The 25,167-nt window shown below is 56.4% G+C and overlaps 1 protein-coding gene across 2 annotated transcripts; it reads right to left on the minus strand.

Moving 5' to 3' along the window:
* Positions 1-250: 250 nt before the first annotated feature.
* On the minus strand, positions 251-25,093 carry TWF2 (twinfilin actin binding protein 2). 2 transcript variants are annotated; one of them, XM_055709088.1, is made up of 11 exons: positions 24,952-25,093; positions 15,069-15,146; positions 10,782-10,960; positions 8,789-8,884; positions 7,895-7,999; positions 6,736-6,750; positions 4,027-4,212; positions 2,641-2,766; positions 2,394-2,544; positions 1,841-1,962; positions 251-1,660 (listed from the first exon to the last, which is right to left on the minus strand). In XM_055709088.1, the coding sequence occupies exons 1-11, from the start codon at positions 24,974-24,976 to the stop codon at positions 1,493-1,495; spliced, it is 1,251 nt and encodes a 416-aa protein (XP_055565063.1). In that variant the 5' UTR covers positions 24,977-25,093; the 3' UTR covers positions 251-1,492. The 2 variants fall into 2 exon arrangements, with proteins under 2 accessions (XP_055565063.1, XP_055565062.1); XM_055709087.1 differs by lacking the exons at positions 4,027-4,212; positions 6,736-6,750.
* Between the last annotated feature and the right edge of the window lie 74 nt (positions 25,094-25,167).

The raw sequence follows: 25,167 nt of genomic DNA on the forward strand, positions 1-25,167 counted from the left end.
CAGGCATCGCTGGAGGGGTCCAGCATTAAAACCTCTGCCGGGCATTAAAGGGTTGTCCCAGACCCCTGAATCAAAACATAAATGTCCTCGGGGTGGTCAGGGCTGGATGCAGCCACAGCAGGCAGGCAGCAATGGTTGCTAGCTCCCGGGCAGTGCCATCTGAGCAATTTGCTTTGCAGCTCCAGTGCCTGAGGCTACTCAATGCCCAAACCTGGGGGAACCCAGGGGACCTCCAAAGAGCATCAGACTGTTTTAAAAATACTTTAATTCTTTAGAAAATACAGCGTTCAGTACAGTGTGCTCTGCTTCCCTCCAGCTTCAACCCCTCCCACCGCCCGCTCCACTGAAGTCAAGGCAACGTCGGCACGTCCACCGCCACAGCTGGAAAGCAGAGGGCAGGTTTCACCGACCCCGTTTCCATCCTCCCGGTGAGGCGGGCGGCTCTCGAGCCCTTGCTGGTACCCAGCAGCAAGGTGCTCTCTCCCCAGACCCCCAGTGAAGCCCAGCTTGCAGTGCCAAGCTCGGCCCTTGGAGCCAATGGTGGCCCTTGGTGGCTGGGGACATCCCTGGGGGGCACACAGGGGCTGTCCCACTTCCCCACACCAGGATTTGGGGTAGCCCATGTGATTTTTAAGAGAGCTGGCAGCAAACCTGGCAGGTGACAGTAGGGGCTGGGGCATGTAGTGGGGGAGGCAGGGCTCAGGGTCCCCCCAGCTCCCATCCTAAACAAGGATGGGGCTGAGTCAGGGCTGTAACAGCTCCCTCTGAGGGGTAAAAACTTGGGGGGATTGGTCAAAAAGGGGATGCAAACATCACCCAAAGGCAGAATGAACTTTTTCCAGGGCCAGGCTGAGCTTAGGACTTGTGGAACCTTCCACCACCCCTGGCTGGCTCCCCGCAGGGTCAAACCCATGTCGGCAAAGCCCACCCTGCGGTGGGGGGTCCTGCCTGCAACCCTGAGGGGGTGCAGGATGATCACTCCAGGCCTGGTGCAGAGGGGCCATGCACACCAAGAGCAGGACAGGGGAGAAAAATCTGGGAGCTAGGGGAGCAGGGAAAGAAGCGTTTTCTCTTTTCGAACAGGAATCCCCAATGCCAGCCCCTTCCCTTTGCATAGAGCAGCTTGCAGGCAAGCATGTCCTTCAGTCACCCAGGGGACACCAAAAGCAGCGTCTGTGACCCTGGGGTGGGGGGGGGACAGGAGCAAGGCTGGGCTCATTGCCCTGCTGCTCCCGTCCTCCGCCAGCAGCAGCCCCTGGGCTTGCACAAGGACATGGGGAAAAGAAACACCGACAGCCCTGACCCTCCCATCACTCTGCCCCCAAGTGCAACAAGCCATCCTGATGTTTAAAAAAGGAATGAAATAGGAGAGAAAAAAAAAAAGGAAAAAAAAAAAAAGGCTGAGAGGGAGGGAAAGATCCCCAGGTCAGTGGAGAGGAAGCCGGCAAGTGCCGCGGGGATGCTGTCCGTTCACCGCCCGGTCCTGCGGCATCTAACTGTCCTCGCCGTTCTCTCCCGGCCCCTTGATCAGCCGCTTCTGTCCTCGCTTCCCCACGGGCCCCTTGGGCTTGGCGAAGGCCTGCTTAAAGGCATGCTGCTTGGGGTGCACCTCCTCGTAGAGGAACTCTGCCGTCAGCTCGGCTCCATCGTCAATCTCTATCTGCACCCAGGAGTGGCAAGTGGGGGTTAGCAGCTCCCTGGGGTCTTAACACCCACTTCTGGGGCACCCAACTCCCCCCCTGAGCCTAGCAGTGGGGCTGGACCAAGGCTGCAGCACAGTCCCTTGCAGATGCTCAGCATGGGTCTCTGCTCCAGCAGCTCTGGGTGGGCTCACACTTACCTTCTTGGCTATCTCCAGGCAAAATTCCTGCTCCACAGTGTCCAGCAACCGGCTCTTGCAGCTGGAGTAGAGCATGCGCTCCTTGATGCTGCATTTGTACCCAGGCATGGAGTAGATAAAGACTGCAAGAAGAGAGCAGGGCTTGCAGTGCTGCCCAGGCTCATGGCCAGGGAGCACCAGGCAGCTGCATCCCACCCTGATCACGGCTTCTCCAGCCCCGAGACTCCCAGTTTACTCAGCGACAGAAGGTGAGCCATCCCACCCCTCCCCAAATCTCTCCTGGCACCCCTGTAACGCAATGCCACCGAACTACCCGCACCAGTCCTCAGTGGCAGCACCCAGAGAGCCCTGCACCACACGTGGCAGGTTTTCCTGGCACCAAAGTGCTTTCCAGCACGCACAGTGGGAGGATGGCAAGTGGGAACCGACTCAAGGTCCCCTGCTGCACCGTCCCTATCCCTATCCCTGCTTGCTCCCCATGTGAGGGATGGTCCAGTGGGAGCAGGGACCAGCACAGGCTCTAACCAGCCATCCCCAGGGCTGAGCCACTCACCGACAGACTCCAGGTAGTCTCCCTCATGTGAGTGCTTGTACAGGAAGAAATGGTAGCGAGCCGAGTCCTGGGGGATCCTCTTGGGCAGGTCGGCGATCTCTGTGGGGCTCGTGTGCACCAGGTCAATGGTCTCCCGCTCCAGATCCAGCTTCTGATGGACAGAGGGGATGGGGGAGTGGGTGGGAGTGAAAGCCAGCAGCAAGAGGCAGGGGGAGCAGGGTGTGGAGGAGACAGGTGAGGGACCTACCAGCTGGATGTAGTTGATTTTCTTCTGCTTGAGCGCCTGGATGGCTTGCTGAGCATCCAGCTGCAGGGGGAAGGCCAGGCCCTGCAGGGTCTGATGCTTGCTCTCCACACTGATCTCTGTCTTCACCTGGGGATGGAGACCACCTCGAGAGTCAGGGCAGAGGGTGGCAAAGGGTGGGGAAGAGTGAGAAAGGAAAACCAGCTGATGCAGTGGCAAAAGGCTTCTCATCCAAGGAGCTGCCTGACACCTGGCTCGCAGGGACCAGAGCATTAAACCACTGAAAGTCAGCCAGGCTCAGAGCGGTGGTGCTTGTCACCATACCACTGCCCCAGGAGATCACCCTGACCCAGCCATGCACACCCCCCTCCACTTCACTCCCAGCAAAGACCACCTCAAAACCAGTGTTCCCCAGCAAGTCTCTGGCAGGGACACTGTGACAACGCTGGTGCCTATCTGTCTCTGATCATCTCCAACCGCAACCTGTGGTTGCTGGGGGAGCCCTGAAATCACAGCATGCACTTGCACGGGTCCCCACTGGTGGGGAGGTCAAGCCCCTCCTTGAGGGGTTTAACTGCAGCAGACAGGCATTCCCTCCGACCTTGAGCTGGGGAATTGGAGATCCACAGCTCTGAAAGATCCCGGCCGCTGTTTTCCCCACAACCCCTGCAAGGCAGAGGCTGCCGCCCATACCCCAAGCAAACCCCCAAGTCCAGGAGACTGAACCCCAGTTCAAAGAGGGAAGAGGAAGCGATTGAGGAGATGTGGCATCACCCCAGGTGCCTCCATCCAACTGCAACAGGGGGTCCCTGACGGGACTGGAGGCTGCTGTGAGCCAGCAGCTGAGAAGGGGGGCAGGACGCGGCAGGCGCGGCATACCTCCTCGGGGCCGGGGTACTCTACCAGCGATGGGCAGCAGCAACAGCCCCCCACCATCTGCCACAGAATACAGGGAGACGGCGTCACCCCGACAGCGGAGGAGCCCATCCCACCTCCAGACCCCTCCCAGGTAAACAGTCCAGCAATGCTAACCCGGGTGCTCGCTCAGCAGTGAGCATAGGTCCCTTTGGGATCAGTTTGGGGGACTGTGGATAAAACAGGCCAACCTTTTTTTTTTTTTTTTTCCTTCTTCTTTTCCCTCCCCCTGATAGAGAAAAGGAAGAAAAATCAAGGCATGCCAAGAGAAACGCAGGACTTCTGGCTCACATCTCAAAACCAGCTCAGCAGCACCAAAACAGATCTCGTTACGAGGCTGCCCTTCATTACAGCAGCCCTGTGTGGTACCCACACCCCAGAGAGATGATGGGCCTGGGTGCCCAGAGCAGAGCATGCACAAAAAGACCACCAGGAGAAGGAAAAACCGGGCATCAAGCGGGCAGAGCAGCCTACCATCTCGGTGCTCGAGTCCTGGGAACAGGAATCCTGCGAGCGTGGGGAGAGGAGATACACTGTCAACAGCACCCTGTGCAGGGACAGGGGGATCTCGTGTGAAACGAGAAGGGGTGGGGGACACACGGACACGCCAGGAGGATGGAGGCGTACCATCTCTCTGCTGGAAGCCAGGGAAGGCAGGTCCTGACGTTGTAAGCAGGGAGAGCAGCAAAAAAAAATGACATGGGAGACATCAGCACTGGGGAGGAGCAGGAGGGAGAGCCCGTGCCCTGGCAGCCCTGCATCCAGCATCCCCACTGATGCCCTTGCACAGAGCCTGTTCTGGCCCCATCTCCTGCCAGCTCCCCAGCCAGGGTAGCCCCAACCCAAGGTCTGGGGGAGCTCCAGCAGTAGATTTTAGGCTATCCTCCCCCAAATATCATATAATAAAAGTTTGGGGAGGAAAAATGGCCAAGCTTCTACCCCTGCCAAGCATCCTGGAGGATGAACAGGGCGTGAAAACACAGCTCTCAGGAAATAATTGCTCAAGGGTCATCTGGTGCTGGGTGGGAAGAGGTCCAGCTCAGCTCCAAGCTCTGCTGTCCTACCATTCCCCCAGGTGCCATGGCACCAGCCAGCGCCTGAGAGTAAGCACGCAGAGATTCAGAGGATGCATACACGCTTGCCTGGTCCTACCCTGTGGAGAGGTGCAGCGTGACATTTGCATCACCAACACCTCCAGATCCTCATCTTTCTCCTCCACAAAAGCAAGGAGCCTGGGAGGGTTATAGTGGGACTGGAGACACCTCAAGCTGTGACACAAAGCAGGCTGAAGTCCAAAAATCCCAAGAGGTGGAAAGTTGTCCTAGCAATATCAGCTTCCCCCATATACCTCTGTATTTTCCACTCCTCCTCTTTTCCAAAACCTGGTCGCTGAAACGCTCCCCAGGGCACAGCCCGGGTGTCGTGCATAGGATGGCTGAGCATGTGCTGCATCCTGTCACCCCGGCCTTGCCAGCGGGGTTATTTTATCTCCTTTCTTTTAGGTTAGGTGTTTTTTCCCAGCTCTTTCCTCATCACTGGCATGGTACTGACCTTGGCATTTCTCTGTCTTACAGTGACACCTTTGTGGGGGGCGGTTCGGGCAAAGCCTCTGTTCTACCCGCCCACCAACACTGTGGGACAGCTACAAATGACAACTCCTTACATGCCGCAATGGCACAGCCACCTTCGGTTCCTCTTCATTCTTGTGCCTCATCCCCCAGATCCAAAGCTCCCTTCCTCTCCCCCACAGCCCCATCGGTAATATGCCTGGCTCACCTCCATCCTTCTGAGCCTATGATGCTTCTAGAAAGACTTACCACTCATGGGTGTTAAGCTAGCTCAATGACAAATTCAAAGCCACTTCTTAGCCCACGGTCTGCTGAAAACTTCCAGCTCAGTAAAGCTGGAAGATGTGTTCCCAGCTATTTAAAAGAAATAATATATAAAGCAGACGGCAATTTTTTGTGAGCTCCCACCCAGCTATCAAGAAGGAGGAGAGCTCATGACATTGCTTCTGTCCGTGCAATCCTCAAACCACATGGGAAGCTTGACTCATGCAGCCTAAAACCTGCTTTACCAAAGGCTGGGCACCCTCCCGGGGGACCCTTCCCGTCTGGGTGTAAAAGGCCACTCTGCCAGCCCTGAAGCTGTTCCCATGCAGCCACTGCCTCCCTGCTCCTGCTGTGCTGCCGCCCTTCCCCTCCCACCCCTTCTCCACACTCCTTCCGTGGTCAAGGAGGATCCCAGGGAGCTTCTGCCAGCCCAGAAATACAGCCACCTTCGGGATGAAAACTGCAAACTTGTTCAGCACCTCAGAGGGTTGTGCTTCAACAGCACTATAGGGGATCGCTGCACCACCCACAGCAGCTCCAGGCAAGGGGCACAGCAAAGCACTTATGAGCCGATGGCTTTTAAAAAACAATGTCCCTTGTGTTGATTCCAAAATCCTAATGGATCGTTTGAAGCCAGGGGGACACGCTGGGTCCTGACCTGCTAGCAGGGGCACAGGCAGATACGCAGAAGCGCTGAGGTCAGGGCTTGCCCAGGGGCTGCTTCCCAGGTCACTGCCAGCCCTGACCGCTCACTCCCACACCCTGGACCAGCTCCCCCAAAAGAAACTGCAACATCCACGTGTGTGCAAGGACCCCACAAGCCTGCAGGCAACGTGCAGGGCTGGAGGCGTCACCGTACCCCGCAGGGTGCTGCTACAGGTTGAGAGCTGCTCCCACATAGCTCCTCCTGGTGAAAGCCCTCTGCTTTGCATGGCTCCAGAAACTTGCTCGAAGCTACATTTACCGTGGAGTCATGAGTTTCCCCACCCCAGGGAGGTGAGTATGGCACTGAGCACCCAAGTCATAGCTCCCACTCCTCCTGCTCCACACGCATGGCCGAACGGGCACATGTCCTGCACCAATACGGAGACCCTTCAGCACACCCAGTGCTCGGCTGCTTCCTACCTTTAAATCCACAGGCAAAAATATATCCATTTTCCTCATTTCCAAATGCCACCAACCACTCCCTGTGGCCTGGGCTGACACAGGGGACAGCACACCTTTGAAATCACCCCCAACCAAGCCAAACGGCAGCAGCACCCTCACCTGGGAGCTGCGCCTTGCCAAGGCGAGGGTGGGAAGCAGAACATGGTAGATCAACTGGAAAACAAGCACCACGAGCACCCCTTACCTGGGCCATGTGACCCTGCAAGACACAGCCAAACCCCCACCCAAAACTACTTAATCCTGCAGCAGTGGCCAGCCAAAGTGATGGCCAGATGCCCAAAGGTGCCAAACAAGCTGCAGAGCCACCATCAGCATCTCTCTTTTCCAAGCAAGGACATCACCTTGAACCCTCTAGCACAAATCCTGCACAGCCCCCTCCAGGCTGGGAGCTGGGATAACTAAGCTGAGACCTGCATGGTGGAGGCCACCCCCCGGTGGCATCTCCCAAAAGCTTCTCAGCTCCACCACCCCTAGACCTGCTTTGGCAGGCAAAAACCTCCTGCCTTGTCTTTGCCATTAATTAACACCACGAGGCTGATTGGCTTCCCATCTCCCAGGCTTGTCCTGATTCACCTGTGAGCCCCACAGCCCCAGCACAGGCAGGAGAGAGCGTGATGTTCCTCCAGAGAAGAAGGCTTTCCACTGCATCCAAGCAGAATCCCCCCACCCCAACAAAGTACTGCGTCCAGGTGGTCTTCCTACCCAGCAAGCCAGTCCCCTTCCCTGCCTCAGTGTTGGACCGCACCACAGAGGTTGGCACGAGTGCCGTGAGATGCTGGTGGGATGATGGTGTTACAGCCTTGTCTGCCCCCAAGCCTACCCTGTACCACTGCGGTATCTTTTTCTAGCACACAAGCCCCCAAATTTAGGTTAAGATCTGTATTTCTTGGGACAGCATCCCTCAAATTTCTAGCCATAGAGGAAGAGTATGGGAGAGGACGCTGCTGCAGCCCACAGATAAGCCTGAATTCTTCCTGCCTCCACCACGACTTCAAACTCAGCTCTGGCTCCTGCCTCAACACCTAGAGATTAGAGATGGCTGCCTGCTTTCAGCCTCAAACCACCTTCTCAGCAAGCAAAACGGAGCCCCAAGCTCTTGTCCTATTAAGAGGAAAAACCATAATGGTCTGTAAATTCCTCTTTATGCCACCAATTTGACCGTGAGGATGCTCAGTCCACCTCAGCAGGGGCAGGAACAGGTTCAACTGCAGAGGTACAAGAGAGTGCGGTAAAAATGAGCCATCCCTTTTAGCTTGATGCTCGGATGGTTGCTCCCTGCATCCCACACCCCTGCACGCCCTGAGGGTCTCAAGTGTCTTCTCCCTGGGCCGCTGGACACCCACCTCATTGATGCGGATCTGCTGGAGCTCCTGCTCGGCTGCTGTCAGCGGGGCCGGGGCGGAGCAGGAAGACACATGCTTTTGGTAGCCGCTCAGGGACACGTCCTCCTGCAGGCAGACGGACAGGGAACAGGGACAGGGAAGCATCAGGGGTGTTATTGCTGCAGGGCTGGATGCACTCCCAGGCTTGAGGCTGTGTTTGAGCAACCTGGTCAGTCTGGGCTCTCTCCTTACCAGGAGGATCAACTCCAAGCGGTACCCTTGGATGCCTCTCTGCAAATCCCACGCTTGATTTTAAACTGTGCCCATGCCTACTCAGACCACCCTGCCCCTCCCCGGCCACCCACGGCTACAGCGTGCGGCTCCTCTGGCTCATTAACAGCTGGTGAGCACGAAAGCGAGGGGGAATGGCAGAGACCATGGCCTGGGAACAGCAGAGAGGGGCCCCGGAGCAGAGGGCAGCGCTGAGGATGCTCCTTGGCTGCCATCAGCACCCAAAGTCCCAGCACAGAGCTACCGCCTGGCAGGCCCTGGCTGTGCAGCTCCTGTGAAACACCCATGAAGAGGAGGAGAAGCCTCCTGCCGAGGCAGCCGGCGAACCCTGGTGCTGGAGTGACACTGCCACCGCCTGGCGCTTCATTTCCCACTCGGTGTGGAAATCCAGATCTCCTCGGAGCCTTCCTCCTACCTCTTTCATGGTCTCCATCACCGACCGCAGCCATGTGGGCAGGAGAAAGTGGCAGCAGCCACCCAGCAGCCTAAAGCAGCACGAGGGACAAACCTCTGCGCTGTCCCCGCTGCCAAATGCCAGCATCCCACATCCCACCCGGGAGCCCAGGGTCGGCTGCCCAAGCTTAGGGTTGGTCCCAAAAGGCTGCCCAGGAACCACCACCCTACCTTCACTGTTCCAAACATCTCGTCCTTTATGTGCCCCCCACCAAACTCCTTCTTCACCGTCGCTCTGGTGGCAGCATACAGCATCTTCAGCCGGACCTGCACAAGGAGGGGGGTGGCAAGCGTGGTAAGAGGGGAGCACGGGGGGACCAGAGAGCCACACCTCCCCACAAAACTGCCCGATGCTCACGGCCACAATCCCACCACCGGCTCTGCTAAACCTCAGCCCTTGCTGGGAGCAACCACCTCGTTTCTAGCTCAGGCTGATTCCTAGCCACAGTATCTCCAGTAGGGAGCAGCCAGGAAAACCCATCAATGCTATTTCCAGGACTGCTGGTGCACGGCACAGCCCCGCCAAGCTCGGCACGCAATCTGCCATTTTTTTTCTGTGCCTTGCTTATTCCTGAGCTCCAGCACATCATTTCTCGCCCACACCTGGGTAAGAGGGAGGCACAAATACTGGCGGAGTGACCTAAAAGCAGCTTTTGCCTTTCAGCACTTCTTTTGCATCGTTCTGCAAGATGTAGGGACAAGCTTTGGCAAGTGCTCCCAGCTCTTTTGCAATAAGACCCTCTGCAGTTTGTTGAGAGATATATATTATAAAGTATTGTAAATATACACACATGTATATGTATATGTACATGTACACACATATTTAAATTCTATATATTATATTAATGCCTACAAATACCTTAAGGACAAGTGTCAGGAGGACAGGGCCAGGCTCTTTTCAGTGCTGCCCAGCAGAAGGACAAGGGGCAACGGGCACAAGCTGCAACACAAGGAGTTCCTTCTGAACACGATGGAAGAACTTCTTTACTTTGAGGATGTCACAGACCGGCACAGGCTGCCCAGGGAGGCTGCGGGGTCTCCTCTTCTGGAGACATTCAAACCCCGCCTGGCCGTGACCCTGAGCGGCCGGCTCCTGGGGGAGCTGCTTTAGCAGGGCCTTGGGCTGGGTGGTCTCCAGAGGTCCCTGCCAGCCCGGACCAGTCTCCGATTATATTATTTTATGATAACTATATATATGTGTGTGAATATATATGTGTGTATATATAATAATATATGTTAGGTGTATCTCAACAAACTGCAGCAGGTCTTTTTTATATATGTGTGTTATAATATATAACAACAACAACATATAATTGTTATATATATGATGGTTTTATAGATATATATAACAAGTGCATATATTAACATGGCAGTAAATCTACATAGCATATAGATTATATAAAATATATAACAAATATCTAGGTGCATATGTGTGCACACACATATACAGGTATATGTGACAAGTGCATGCATTAACACGGCAGTAAATCCTGGGCCCACTGACAGCCCGTTATGGCGAGACACTCAACCCGCTGGCACGTCCCAGACCACACCGCTGACACCCTCCAGAGCAGCCTCCCACGCAGCCGGTGCCTCCGCGCCCGCTCTCCGGCACCATCTCCAAGCCCACGAGCCAGCCTGGCGGGTGCCAACGCCAGCCCGGCCGCACACGGCTCCCAGGGAGCCACCCTGCCGGGCCCTTTGCAGGGCTGGTTTCGGAGCCAGGCCCGGAGCCGGGCCAGCAGCCACCCCGCGTCAGCCCTTGGGTGGAACCGGGCCAGGCTGGACGCACGGCCAGGTGAGTCTGTGCCAGCGCCAGCTCTTCCCAGTGATGCTTTTGGCCAGAGCCATAGTGGGGCATCTCCATCCTGGCTCCGTGGTCCATACCGCTCCTCCCTCTACATCCCAGTCCCTCCACGTCCCCACACAGTGCCACAAAGGGGACCGAGACACATTCCCAGGATATCTTACTGTGTCTTAAAAGATGCCCTCATCCCCAAAGCAGTCTCCGCTTCTTCTTCACCCAGGCATGGTGATGGAGGGTGTGAATGCTCCTCAGCCCCAGCGCAAAGTCAGCTGGGCCAGCACCTCCGTTACCCCCCACCTCCCCAGCACATCCATGCCCCCAGGCTGGGGTGTCACAGTCTGACTGTGCAGTGCTCACCGGGGAACTGTCAGGGGACCAGGAGATGAAGAGCCACTCGTAGCCCTGGGCGTTCTGGCTGTCCAGGCGGTACAGCACGTAGCAGGGCTGCTGCTCATCCAGCAAGGGCAGCACGAAGGCATCGTAGTCAGCATCCCAGCGCCGCAACAGCTCTTTGTGCGCTCCCAGCACAAGCTGTTCTGGAAGGAGAAGATGGAAAAGGTGGGTTTCATGAAGGCAAGGCTCACCTTGCGGGACCACATGGTGGCTTGTCTAAGGGCTCGCTACAGCTCCAGCACTGACAATGGTGCCATCCTGCAGAAAAACAAATGACAGTCTCAAGCCACATGCAGGGGTGTACACCCCCAGTGGTGACCCCTCAGGAGATGCCATCAGGGCTGTGGCTGCTGTGGAGAGGCTGGTCTTCTGCCAGCATCCCACTGCCTCCAGTCAACCATCTCCTCCCTGGTGACCACCCATAACGTCCTTCTGCTCCACTCCCTCCAGCCACCTAGTCCTCAGCTATGCCACCTTACAGGGGAACATGAGATCTCCTCCATCCCACCTGGACAAGCTCTAGGGGCACTGGAAACCTCACCAGGGACATGAGGAACCACCTAGACTTGGGGTGCTGAGGAAAATAAAGGTCCCACAGCAAAAGCCAGGATGATGAGCCAAAGCTGCTCTCATTGGATTCCCTGTAACCTCAGAGGGGTCCAAATCAGAGCTGATACTTGAAGCCTGTGTCCATGGGGAGTGGGGATGTCCCAGAGACCCCAGCCTGGGAAGGGACCATGCTGCCAGGAGAGCCCCAACCTCTGGAAGCAACCTACATATATCACACACGTGGTACCTCTCAGGTATCTGGAGGGTATTTTTTCCAGCTGCTGCGCAAGTGGTGGTGGGACTGGGAGCCCTGCAAGCCAGGCAGTGCTCAGCTGGGATTTAAACAGTGGTGCAAGCATCCTATGAAGAGGAACCCCCACAATGAGGGTCAAACCAAGCTTTGGGATGGCTGGATGGAAAAGCAAAGGCTCTGGAGACACTCAGCATAGGCTGCTGGAGAATGGCCTGTATTTTTATTCCATTTTTAGATGCAGAAAGGTCGGGGGGGTGGAAAGATGTTTGGATTCAGAACAAGACGTAGGAAAATCCAGAGGTGCCAAAACAAAGCTAACTGAGGCATTGGCCACTTGGCACTGGAGGGGGTGCTCAGCCTGGCACGCACCCTGCCTGGACCTCTGCCCACTGGGAGCCAGGGAGCCTCCTGGCTGGGGCACAGCCCTCTCCCTCCCAACCCATCCAGCTCAGCAGTTCTGAATCCCATGGCAGGAAAGCTTTTAAGGAAAACAGTTGAGGAATAAAGGGTCTGGGATGAATTACTCCCACTCCCCTCTTCCACCCAAGCAGGGCATTTGTCCACTGTCAGCAGTGCAGCCCTTCCCTGCCCAGTGCTGCCCCACCACAGCGTCTGCCATCACACACCGAACCCGTAATTATTTGCACGAGGGGCACATGCTACTGGTACAGTAACAAGGACAGCAGAGAAGAAGGTGCTGAAAATACTTCACCTTCAGCAAAGCTTCCCGTTTTGAGAAAGGCAAGTGCAAAAGCCTCAATGTACCCCTAAAATAAACATAAAGCCCTGCAAATGGATGTGTGCATCGCAAAAACCTGGGATCCTGAAGAGACTGCATGGAATTCTGCCTGGTCAGACCCACTGGCAGTTCATGGGTGTCTCTGTCTGCCAAGCATCCCGACACCTCACGCACACACCACGAGGTTGGTGCTGAGTCACTCCAGGCTATTCCGGGCTGCCTCCCGATGGGCTCTTTGCAGTTCAGCTCAACCCGTTCAGGGCCAACTTTTCTTCCCCAGGAAGCATCAGGAAAGGGAAACGTGGAACAGCCACCCTTCAGCAAAGCATCACCATCAGCACCAGCTATATTTCAGGATCCTTTTCTGCAGGGCGCTGCTGCTGGAAAAAGTGCAGCTGGGAGCACTTCTGGCCCCTGAGGTGCCACCAGCTCGCAGCTGGCAGGCAGGCTGCTGTGCTCCAAAATGCCCGTACAAGGCAGCCCTGGCTGCAGCTCTGGCAGGTGCCATGGGGGAACAGCACAGGAGCCGTGAGTCTGCAAACCTCAGCGCACAACATCACCTACCTGCGAAGAAACACACCCAACAGGGAAGTCTGCGAAGCCTACCATGTCCAGAAACCCTCTGACAGTGGCAAGTAGAGCAACATATAAAAACCTGTTGGACCACAAGCTGCCCTCCCACCAGGAAACCACTGCCCAGCCTTGGTGCGCAACCTGCTCCCCCCCACTCCTCCTCCATCCAACCGTGGCTTTTCCCAGTAGGCCACCAAAGGCAACACCAGCTCAGAGAGCTCCCAAAGGGTTGCTCAGCCATAGCTGCTGTCCTGGGGATGCCCAGACACAGAGCATCTGCCATAAGGCTCCTTGCACCATCTTCCTCTCCCTCCACCCACCGCTGCCTGCTCCAAAATGCCCCAAGACAAATGCCCCATAGGGCAGAAGGTCCTCTACAAGCCATCAAGCAGAGCTGGAGGCCCTGCTTCCGCATCCCCTGTGTGGGCAGGGCAGCTGGCATGTCCCCCCCAGCCAGCTCAGGATACATCCCTTCCAGGGTCAGCATGCTTGAGTCCGTCTGTCCAGCTGTGACATCTGCCTGGCCACTCATTACTGCCCAAAGGTCCTTCTCTGGTGGGCAGCAGCAGGCTGATGTTCCCTGTGTTACAGAAGAGTGGTAGCCCAGAGAGGCCAAGCACCTTGTCCCAAGTCACACGGGCACACAGACAGGAGGTGCCTGAGCCTGCTGGTGGGACCACCACCACCGTGCCCTCAGCAGACCAAGCCCTTTGGCACAGAGGTGCTCTCAGCTCTCCTCCTTCCATCTGCCTACCCACGGACGCCTCAGGCTCTGCCACATCTCAGAGGCCTCTGCAGGCACCCAAGCTCCTCCAGAGCCGCCTGCCCATGGCTACTCCAGGCGAGGGAAAAGGAGCTGGCAGGGTGGGAGAGCTGGACTGTGAAGCACAAGTCGTCAAGCAAGGTCGGTCCATGAAGCAGCTGCTGGCAATGACACATTGAACAGATAAATATATCCCATTCAGCCCGAGCGGAGATGGTGAGACATAGTTTCTATTGATGGTAAAAGATCTCCCTTGCTGGCATCACCAGCCACAACCCAAAGCCAGTGGCATGAGCCCTAGCACCATGCTTAGGGGCATCGCGACTCATCCTAACACAAACCCAACTGGCATTTTTTAAAAGTAAAAGGAGCTGAGAGCAAAATCATTACCAAAAGATGCTCCAAAGAAACAACACAGATGTCACATCTCAAGACAGGGACCTGGCTGAGGACAAAGCCAACACCGCTGAACCTTGCTGTGGCACTGCTGATGTGTCGCACACATTTCAAGTCATGCTGCTCTTCCAAACAGGGCTTTGCAGCCCCTCCAAAGGCCAGCATGGGCTCCTTATGACCATGGGTTTCTTATGACCATGTCCACCATGGAGTTTGCAGCATGGTCCTGGTGGCCTACTCAAGGGAGGTGGTGACAGCCGGTTGGACATTCCCGCTGCCATGAGGAAACAAGTCATTCATATGCAATTGTATGAGGCTGAGGTGATGGGAAACCTACACCACAGAGGCTCCTTGCTGGGACATTCAATCAGTGTTTTGCTCTGCTTGCTTGTTTGCTAGATGAAGAGGCCACCCAAAAGCACCTTTCCATGGGACAACAATGGGCAGGTTGGTGCCAGCCTGCAAATCAGGCTAGAGGCAGCCCCATGCACAGGAGCTGGGACGGGCTGGGTTTCAAGCACAGCATGCCAGTCGGCGCCCTGTGCCAAGCCTCGTGCCAAGGAACACATTGATGCCCTGAGCATCTCCTTGCCTGGCATGGAACGCCACGTCCAAGGAAGAAGATGCTGCGCATCACCCCCAGCCGCGGTCCCATGGCACCCACAGCAGCTCTTGCAGGGCTCCCATAATATAATTCAACACAGCAGCAGCAAAAGCCCCTCAGAAGCCAGCACCTATCCTGGACACCGGTGTCAGTCTGCCAGCAAAGCTGCTGCTCTGCCCCGTGGCTCACCAGCACACCTAAATTTTGGGCTTGTATTTCAGATCCAGGCTGCCCCGTGCCAGGGAGCCCCAGCTGCGTTTTCCTTGGGGTTTCCTAAAACACGAGCTGGCACCACAGTGACAAAGAGGAAAGGAGGAGAGGCAAAACAGAGAACCAACATGGTGTAAATCAAAGCATTTAAAAATGGGACTTACCATCCTCGATAATGACCTTGATGAGCCGAACTGAACCGTTTCGGGCTTTGGCAAAAAAGTCCCTTAATTCCGTGGTGGCTGAAAGAACCAGAAACATTGTGATCAGATTTAGCAGACAAAGCAGGCGCTGGGCTGCTTAGTGACCAGCCAGGGAGGTGAGCAACTTGGCAGGATAGAAATTTAAAAATTAAAAAAACCCCAACAAACTAAAATCTCTGGTGCCAAAAAAATTATAATAAAAATAATAATACAAAACCCGAACAACTGGGAGCAAAGTGCTGCGTCTCCCCAAGGCGCCAGAGTTAAATAGCAGCTGGGAGCACATGTGATCCAGTGAACTTGATACTTGGCCTGGGTGAACATAATCACCCAAATTTAGATGATGGCTTGGCCGGCGCGGGCAGGGAGAGCTCAAGTGACAAGTTTATTCGCTTTACAGAGCGGCAGGGTTTGCACACAGGGGGTGGCTGGAAGATGTCCCAACACACTGTGACATCCTGGGCTCGTGACGCACGGTGGGGATGCTGCTCCCGGGCCGGCTGGGGATCAGCTCAACTCCAGACTGCGAGCACTGGTTTGGCGTTGAGTCCCTGGAGAAAGGAAAGGCAACAGCCCCAGGGTTTTGCTCCAGAGCCAGCAGCGCTTTGGTTGCAGAAGGGTTTTGGGGAGCCACCTTCCTCCTCAGCCCCCTCCCTGAGCACCAGGCACCAGCAACGGGTCTTCGACATCCTACCAGGAGGCAACAGCAGGCAGCGGGTGTTGGAAGGACAGCCCACAGCCAGGGTTAGAGGCTTAAGCTGCCCACCCTGAAAGCATCACCGACGGAGAGCTCCCTGTCCCATCCAGGACGTGCTACATGGAAGGCAATGCCCAAGAGATGCGGCTTGGAGGGGCCGAGTCCCCCAACAAGGAGCATCTCCCAGCCCAGGCAGAGCCCAGCATCTCCCAGCCTGGCTTCTCCTGAAAGCTCCTTCAATTACACGCCTGAGCTCCTCCCTGGATGCAGCCACACAGCCAGTGGGGTCCTGTGAGTTCAAAGCCGCAGACAGCTCTGCACTTATTAGAAATACTAAAGAAACCAGCATTGCAAAAATTAGGAATCTAGGCAGACACCCCTTAACCCACGCCAGGAGCCATGCTCGGAGTCACCACCGGCAGCCGCTCGCTCCCGGCGCTTTGCTGCACCACTGCCCATTACTGATACTGGGCTGGAGCAGCCCACAGCGGGAAGAGCCTGGCTTTTGTTCCTGGAGCCTGAAAGCAGCCACAGTCAAAGGAGCTTTGCAAAGAAAGCCATCCCTAGGTCAGCCGGAAAGGTGCGGTGGCTGGCCAGGCCATCCCTGCCAGTAAGGGATCCATCCTGCCTCAGTCCCACCAGCAGCGGGTACCACCCTTCGGCACAGCCCCAAGCATCACCACGGGAGGAGCCTTGACATTACATATCACCTGCCCAAGGGACATGGGGGGCCACCAACTCTGTCACACGCTGGTGCCCTCTGTCCCCTGGAGGCAGACCTGGGGCTGGAGAACTGCCTGCAGCACCCCCAGACCCATGGGAGGAAGAGTAGGCATGGATTTGTCCCCACACACAAATGCTGATGATGATGCAGGCAGACAGGCGAGCAGGGATGTGCTGGGGAACCCCCCAGGGAACTCCTACCTGTCCCCCCCAAGTGATATATCTGAGATGCATCTGCCCCACCAGCCCAAAGCCTGCCCTGACCAGAGGTCCAGATGGCTTCTCCTCCCACAGGGAAAAGAGGCACACGTGAGAAGGAGCTCCCAGGCCAGTACCCTGCACACGGCAGTGCTCCCGTACAAACACAGAGATGCCACCGCAGCAGGTCCCCATGGGAACCGGCACACAGACACCCCAGCAAAGGCACATCAGTCCTTAACAGCATCTTAGGGGACACACAGAAGATTTGTTGGAGTAACCCCACCACAAGCAAACCATCCTTCTCTCTGTCCAACAGCATCAGGACACGCAGCTCTCCCAGTTCCCAGAGCAGATGTTCACCCGCTCCCACCATTCCCAACCCAAGGACGTCACGATATTTTTAGCCCCCTTCACTGTTGAGAGTGGCTGTTTCCTTCTGGCAGCATCTGTGGTTGTTGCAAACACAGGAGGTGGAAGAGGAGGGGGGGAAAAAAAAAAAAAAAAAAAAAAAAAAAAAAGACATTTATACACCCAGGAAACCTCGTGCAGGAGACAAATCTCCTAATAAGCATTAAGCTTCACCAATTCCTATTACACTGCCAAAATAGGAGAGAACAACATCAGTGTTGGATGTCTCTATAGCATCAGCTTCAGGGAAGAGAGAGGAAAGCTCTGCAGCGCTAACCAGCTTGCAAATCCCTCCAGCCTGACCCCATCCTTCCCAGAGCCTGAAGGCCCACAGGGGTCTGGAAAATCAGGAGTCTGAGCAAATGCAACCCTCCAGCCCCCCTGGAAATGCTAGGAGTGCACAGAAGTATTGGATCAACAGCTGGGATGGTTGACAGCTGAGTGATTTACAAGCGATGGCAAGGCACTGGGACCTGTGTAGGTACAGAGGGGGTTTAAGGGGATGGGGAAAAGCACAGATGCTGCTCAAGAAGCTGAGTGTACGATGGGAAATACCACAAGGTCTGCTAAGGAGGGAGATGCTTTCCAGAGGAGACAGCGGCAATGCTTAGAAAAAAAAAAAACAAACAACAACTCAGAGTGGGCTTCCAAGCTTTAATTCTGCTGAACTGATTAGGAAAAAAAAATAATGTGATTTTCATTTAAATAAATCACCAGGGTGGGTGTCTTCAACATCCCCTTCTGTCTCCCACGACACAGAGCCAAGAGCCAGTAAGGAGGGAGAGGGATAAGCTAGCCAAGGTTTTCAGTACGAGCTCAGCAACTGTTTCATTATGGCACGATTATGACTTAATTGGTACAGCAGACTTGACGAGATGGCTCACGTGCCTGAAATATTAACATAAAAGCCCACAGCAGGCTCTGGAAGAAAGGCAGGGAGGAGACCTCACCCTGGAGATGGAGGTGAGTGGTGCCTCTGCCCCGAGGCACCTCTGCCGGGAAGTCTCCAGGATCCAAGTCAAGAGCTGAAAGATCCACATGTGGGGAAACCATAAAAAACAGGGAAAGGGAGGAGCACCAGGCCAGAGGACCGGAGGCGGACCTGCACGTCCAGCTCACCCCCTAGACATAGGTTCCTGGAAAATCCTGGAACAAATAATCCAGAAACAAACCTGGAACAAATAATTCAGAAACAAACCCAAGCTGGGCTACAGCCAGCGGGGATCTAATGAGATGGAGTTGCATGAGATCAAGCTAGCTTCCTCCGCAGCAGAGCCACACACCTGCAGGCTTCAGGGGTCTCCCCTCAGCTTCCTAAGTGTCTCCAAGTGTCAGAAGCCAGCTTGGGAAACACGGTGGTGGTGAACCTCTACAGCACGGGCACGAAACTGCATGGATAACTCACTCTGGGAGGTATCAGAGGTTGAATTGAGCAAGGTCTCCTGGGCACCTGTGGTGGATCCAGGTTTAGTTCACATTTCCATCAACACTTCTGGCAACTGCAATAGTGCTTCACGCAGCTGTAAGGTGGGAAGCTAGAGGAGATGCAAGCGCGCGCTGGAGAAGAATTCACTGTTCTCTCAGGAGACTGGAGAAATGGGCTGGGAAAAAAAGAAAGTGGAGGAAACTCAATAGGAAGCAAAGTACCGTAACTAGGAGAAGGAGCAGCTATGCCAACACAGGGCAGGGTCCAGCAGCTCCACGGAAGAGAGGTGGGTCGCAAGCCAAGTTCAGGTTAATCGCTTCATGTTGTTGCAGGAAAAGTCATTTGGGAAGGCACAAACAAGGGCATGACCACATTATTAGCGCTCACAAGGCGGCAGGCACAGCACGAACATCACGTCCAGGCTCAGAATCATGCAAGGAGCAAGGCACAGGATGGATGGCACCTATGCCAGAAGGCACGGCATGCAGGAGCAGCTGCAGGAACTGGGGCTGGTTGGCCCAGAGGAGAGAAGAAAAAAGATGAACAATTTGTACTGGTTTTCCAGCCAGAAACATTAGGCCCCACCTCAGCATTTGGGAATTCTTGCAATGAGCGTGACCAGACCCCAGGAAGGACACCGTGCCTCCATCCCTGCCCTGAAAACCTCCAGAAACCCTCCCAGGATGCTGCTGCTCTGAGACAGGGTGAGCTTGGTGGCATCCTGAGAAACCTTCTGGCCTTTCTACAAGGCAGCCCTGCCATCAGCCCCTGGCAGACATGGCAAGCCCAAGCACCCATGCCTCCTCAGTCACCCTCCCATAACAGCCCAAAAAACGCCTCCAGCCACTGAGTCGTGCAACATCCCCCCACCTATTTGTAGACTGCAGACCTGTCCCTGTTCACGCACCACCTGCATTTACAGCCTGCTAAGAGCGTGCCCCAGGTCCCCTCGCACCACACAACCTCCCTGCCCAGTGGTACCTGCCACCCATTTGGGATGCGGGGCTGAGCAGAGCCGGCTGCCAGCACCAGGGCACCCGGGCTGAGCAGCTCATAGCACGGCAGGGAGGGGATAGTTTGGCCAGCAGTGGCCTTCAGGTGGCCCTGACCATGTCGGCAGCCTGCCAGAGAAGGGGAGTGTGTGGAGGGAAGGCACCATGGTGCCTCCTCTCAGCAGCACCAAGCAGGCACCGACCAAAGCCTGAAGACCCCACGCCTCGGGGACCACCAGGGCAGCCAGACCCTTGAACATGCTGAACGGACGTGCTGTTTGCAGCCAGAGCAGGCAGCTGCCCCGCCACAGGATGCAGCCCTTCGGATCAGTCCCTGGGAGATGCAGTGCCGGGCTTGAAGCACCACGCTTGCTTCAAAACACTGCGAGGTGGAGCAGCAGCATGGTGCTTGTGGGTACCACCCCGCTACAAAGGCCGTTCCCAAAGCTGAGCCTTTTTTTGAGGTTTACAGCCCCAATTAGCTTATCTGAGCAGGGCCAGGCTGTATCGAGGCCGGAGGGAGACAGAGGCACCACGCAGTGATGACAGCTGTAGCCACAGCAACGGGCCGGTCTCTCCCTGGGGAAGCCAGGGCACCAGTGCAGCCACCTGTGCAACCCCCGGGAAAGCACCAGGAGGACGGGGATGGAGGCAACAGCCACACCGCCTCCCCAGCGCCTTTCCCTGTTCCATCCTCTTGCTCACTTGTTGCGGGAGCAACAGGTTTTTGCTTCTTCGACCCTTGCCAATCCCCCCATCCTGATGACAGAGCCCAGCTCCCAGATCAATAATACATGCTCCCTGAAACAGATGCCTCTCTCAATACGTCGAGTCACCTTGCCGTCCTGATGGGAAACCCGAGCCTCTGGCCATCAATCTTTCATTCCCTGGACATAATCTTCAAGTCGATGTGACTCCAGGTGGCTCCTTCCCTTTCACCGTCCGGTGCACAGCATGCCTGGAATGCTACAGGGAAACTCAGCCAAAAATCCAGCCCCAAACATGGGCAAAGTTTGTCCAGGCTCCAGGGATGCTTGGCCAGACAGCGGTCAAGATGCTGATGGATAAAACACAGTTACACCTGCACCACTCACACTTTCCCTGAACAGGCAGCTCTGCCCAGCTCCTGCTGTGGTATCCAGGAAAGGGCACAAATGCAACAGGCACAAAATAGCTGTTGCTGATGCTAAAATTCCTCCTTTTCAGTCTATCCCAGTGTAACTCCGTCATGCAGCACCTGCTTATCCCACTTGCTGCAGAAAGCTTTTCCACTGACAGACGTGGCTGGCCAGTTTAGGCACTAAGAGGATTTTATTTCTCACCATGGAAAAAAAATGTGTCTTTGCAAGGAATCTTTTCTTTGGGAAAAAGCTACACATGTCAGAAAAAAATAGAAAGAAGGGGGCAGCGGGGAGAAGGGCAAGAGAGGACCCAAGCAAAGCTTTTCTACCTGTTTTCCACGGGTCTGAGCCACGTCCTGTAGGATTTCACGTGGATGACTACTGGTCCATATTGCTAATCCTGCCCAGAGGCTTTCAGCCACCTACCTGGTGCTTGAAGAAGCTGTTTGCTTCTCAACACCAGATTTTCCACATGCATGCCCAGGACCTGTCTTGTCTCCACTTTGCCACCATGGATCAGTTATTTGGCTCTTCCCTTGCTCCAGGGTAGGCAGCGCCCACCTTGCAGGCAGCATCAGTCGGATCCAGCCAGCGACACAGCACCCTGGAGCAAAGTGGTGGTACCAGCATGCATGGTCCTGCCTCACCTGCAGAAGCTGATGGTTGCTGTTCCTTTTCTCTGCCCAGTAAAGCCACCACTGGGAGCACTTGTTTGGGCATCAGCAGGGACAGCGTTCCCGAGACAGACCCTGGCAGCAATCTCATTGCATTTACAGCCTCTCGACGGAGGCTTTCCAAGGGATTTCCTCTACACCACCACTTTAGGTGCTTAACTTCAAGGGGGCTGGTATCCCAGGGCCTTTGGTCTTCTACCCATGCTGCCACTCTGGTCATCGTGATGCGCCACCCACTAGGTACTGGCCGTCACCACAAGTGAACATCAACTACCACGTTGGGTGCTGGCCCCAGAAAAGAGCTCAGAAGCAGGGACTGGCTCCTCAAACCCATCCTTGCAGCAGCCTGGTGCCCTCTGTCCCCAGTGGACATCAGGGGCCATGGACCAGCCAGCCCTTCTCCCTCTGCTGATGGCACGGCATGACACGTCCCCAGTTAGGGGCTTTCCCCCAGCATCCTAGCTACAAAGCTGCCCCAAATTCAGGTGGCCAGGCACCTCCGGAGCCAGCGCTGCCCCCCAGGACAGAAGGAGAGAGGCTGAGGTGGGTGGGCAGAGAAACTCCTTCTTCTCCAGCTTGCTTCTTGCTGAAGAGCCAGGAAGCTGGCTGCCTTCAAATGAGACCTTTGCAGACCCAGCAGCTCCCAGGTCCCTTCTTTCTGTTCCTTTTTTCCCCCCATCTGACAGCATTCCTGTTTATGTGCATCACAGTTACGCTTCTCCTGAAGCAAATGTCCATTCCTACCAGATTCTTTCGCAATGCAAGATCCAGACCTGGGGCAAAGTGGAGGCTCAGCTGTGGACAGGAGCTAATGTCCTTCCCCATCCCCACACCTTGCCACCTTCCCAGAAAAAGCAAGCACCAAACTCTATTTTGTTGGTTGAAAAAAACAACATGCATTTGATTTCTTTACTCTCTAGATGAAAAAAAAAAAAAATAATCCCCTTTAAAAGACTTTTTCTCCCTACCCAGAAGTCAGGAAAGAGATCCCAGTAACAACTGAGAGCAGATGACCTACCAGCATCAAAGCCTTGGTTCAGCATCACCTTCCTAAGGTTTTAAACTCAAACAGTGACTTTGTCCCCATCTAATGCTGCTCAGGGCAGAACAGGGACTGCAAAAATATTCATTGAATCCTCCTGGCTGTATTTAAAAAGCAGGTTTCCAGCCCCCAAAAGCCTACATCGACCCTTGGTAGCTTCCAACTGCCTCCCCAGCCCAGCAGTCTCCATGGCAGCCTGGTTTTCTTGCCGGCACCTTCAAAGGAGCTGCCATGGATACCTACAACAAAATAATAATTAGCCCCTTGCCTCTGTGTGATTAAAGCCCTGATTAAACACCCTGAACCTGCAGCTGCTCACTGCCATTGCTCCCCCTGCCCGGGGACCACCTGCCTCTCCCCAAAAGCTAGGATGACTCTGTAGCATCACCACAGGAGGCTGCTCGGGGGCCTCCCCGTCACCACGTCACCCCGCTCCCACACTGATCTAGCACAGCGCCAACCAAAACCTCTCACCAGCCTGCCCACAACATCCCCTAAGCCAGCCAGCGGGTCCGATCATAATTCCCCCAGGAGCAAATGCCTTCCTGCAAATGAGGGAGAAATGGGAACGCAAAGACACAAAGCAATGCGCGCACACAAAAATAACACGGCCCCAGAAACCAGGAAGATGCAGAAAATTCCTCCTCCTCGGCAAACAGCAGACCTCAGCGTCTCAGCAGAGGGGATGGAAACAGCAGTGGGATTGCTGCTCTTCACCCGATACTGAACCTGCTCTCCAAAGGAACGCAATCACTGCACCAGGGCAGGGAGGACTGAAATACCCCAAAACACCCCCCCAGGGGGGTTCTCAAAGCCCGGAGCGCCCCAGTGCAGCATCGCAAGGGTTGGAGGGGCAGATCTGCATTCAAAGAGGAACCAGCTGCTTCCTGGAAGAGGGCTGGTGAAGCAGGGGATGGAGGAGAGGACCCAGAGAGCTCAGCCACCCAAAGATGTCCAAGACGCTGTGAGAGCAAGACCAACACAAGTTATTTTTCATAACCACAGGGAGGTTTTTACACCACCGTGGATCCACTGCCTGGGTCTACCCCCACCCTGCGCCAGCTGAAGCTCCTCAGGGGAAGTCTGAGTCCCTTCCCCTTTCCAGCGGAGTGCCGACGACAGGGCACTTTACGTCTTACGGGCAACGACAGCTTGCAGCAACCCCCAGCACGGGTCCCAGCAGTTTGCCCAGCGGTGGGCAACCAAGGTCGGCGAAGGTCGGTGCTCTCAGAAAGCAGCTCATGGGCTTGTCCAAGCCCGCATGTCCCCCGACAGCTGCAGGGGTGCCAGGGCACATGGCACGGCACAGGACGGGCACGGCAGCCAGCAACAGGCAGCAGCCTCTGGGGCGCAGGAACACAGCGGGCCCTGCCTCCCCCAGATCCCACGGGAGAGCCCTGTGGAGCGCGCTGGCACACCCAGAGCTCGGGCGCACGCTGGGGTCCATCCTGCTGATTTATTATTTTTTTTTAACGATGGTTATTTTTCTACAGTAGAGGGAACATTCACTCGAGCCTGAACTTCAAGGTCTCAGCTTAAACCAGAAGCAACGGACTTGAACCCAGACGCCGCCAGCTACCAGCCCTCCCAGGGAAAGCAGGAGAAACCTCCAGGCACCGCCACTAACCACTTCCCAACTGCAGCTCCCCCAGGAGCACCTGGAGGGGAAGGATGCTCTCACCCACGCCACCACGGATGCTCCTGACGCAAAGGAACACAAGATTTCAAAAGCAGCCGCAGATTCAACACCCTCGCACGCAGGTGCCGGCCCCGAGGAGGGGGCTGCGAGGCTGGCATCCCGGCTGCCCCCCCCCGGGGCACCCAGCAGCCCTGGGTCTGCACCCGCCTGGCGCCGACCAGGGTTTCAGGGGCGGCTGCTCTGGCATCCCTGCTGGCATCTTGATTCAGTTACATCAATTATGCAGCACCTCTACTCCTGATTAATATCGTTAATTGAGCTGGCAGGGAAATACCGGGAGGACGCAGAGTCATGGACCCACAAATGCAAAAAAGAGTCCTCTGAGGGTGCTGGACAGGTCCTGGAGGGAGCGAGCGGGGAAAGCGGGGGCTGCCCCCCGGTTACAACGGCAACGGCCGGGCGGGAACTGCTGCGGGCTCCCCGCAGCCCGCCGGGGCCGAGCAGCACCGCGGGGCGGGGGGAGCACGGCCGGGCCGGGGGGGCCATGGCAAAGCCCCTCGGGCGGGTTAAGGTGCTGCCGCAGCAGCAGCGTCCCTCCGAGCGGTGCCACGGCGGGTTGCTGAGCATCCGCACAAAGGATGCGGGAGAGCCCCCACCCGCAGCACCCGGCACCCTCCCGCGCGCACCCAACCGCTCAGCCCGGCTCGGCGCCCCCCTCCCGCCGGGTGCTGGGGAAAACCTGCCGGCTCCTTCGGGAAGCTTCATCCTATCGCCCCCATCGCCGCTGCCGCGGCGGGGCCGGGATGCCCAGGGCGCTGCCTCCCTGGGCGGGCGCGGCGCGGGGGTCCGACCCCACCGACACGGCGGCGGGGCCGCGGGAAGCGGCGGGAGCGGAGCGGCGGCGGGGCGGGCACCGCTTACCGTGGATGCCGGTCTGGTGAGTCATGGCTCCGCTCGGCTCCTCTCCGCTCCGCTCCGCTCCGCCGCGTCCCGGGCAGGAAACGGCTCCGCAGGCAGCGCCGCCGCTTCCGGAGCCCGCAGCGCCGCGCACCGCCCCGGGGAGGAGCCGCCCCCGCCCCCGCCCCCACCCCCGCCCCCACCCCCATCCCCGGGAGGAGCCGCCGCGCCGGGGCCACG

Source organism: Falco cherrug, chromosome 4, assembly GCF_023634085.1.
Source record: "Falco cherrug isolate bFalChe1 chromosome 4, bFalChe1.pri, whole genome shotgun sequence".
NCBI classification, from domain to species: domain Eukaryota; kingdom Metazoa; phylum Chordata; class Aves; order Falconiformes; family Falconidae; genus Falco; species Falco cherrug.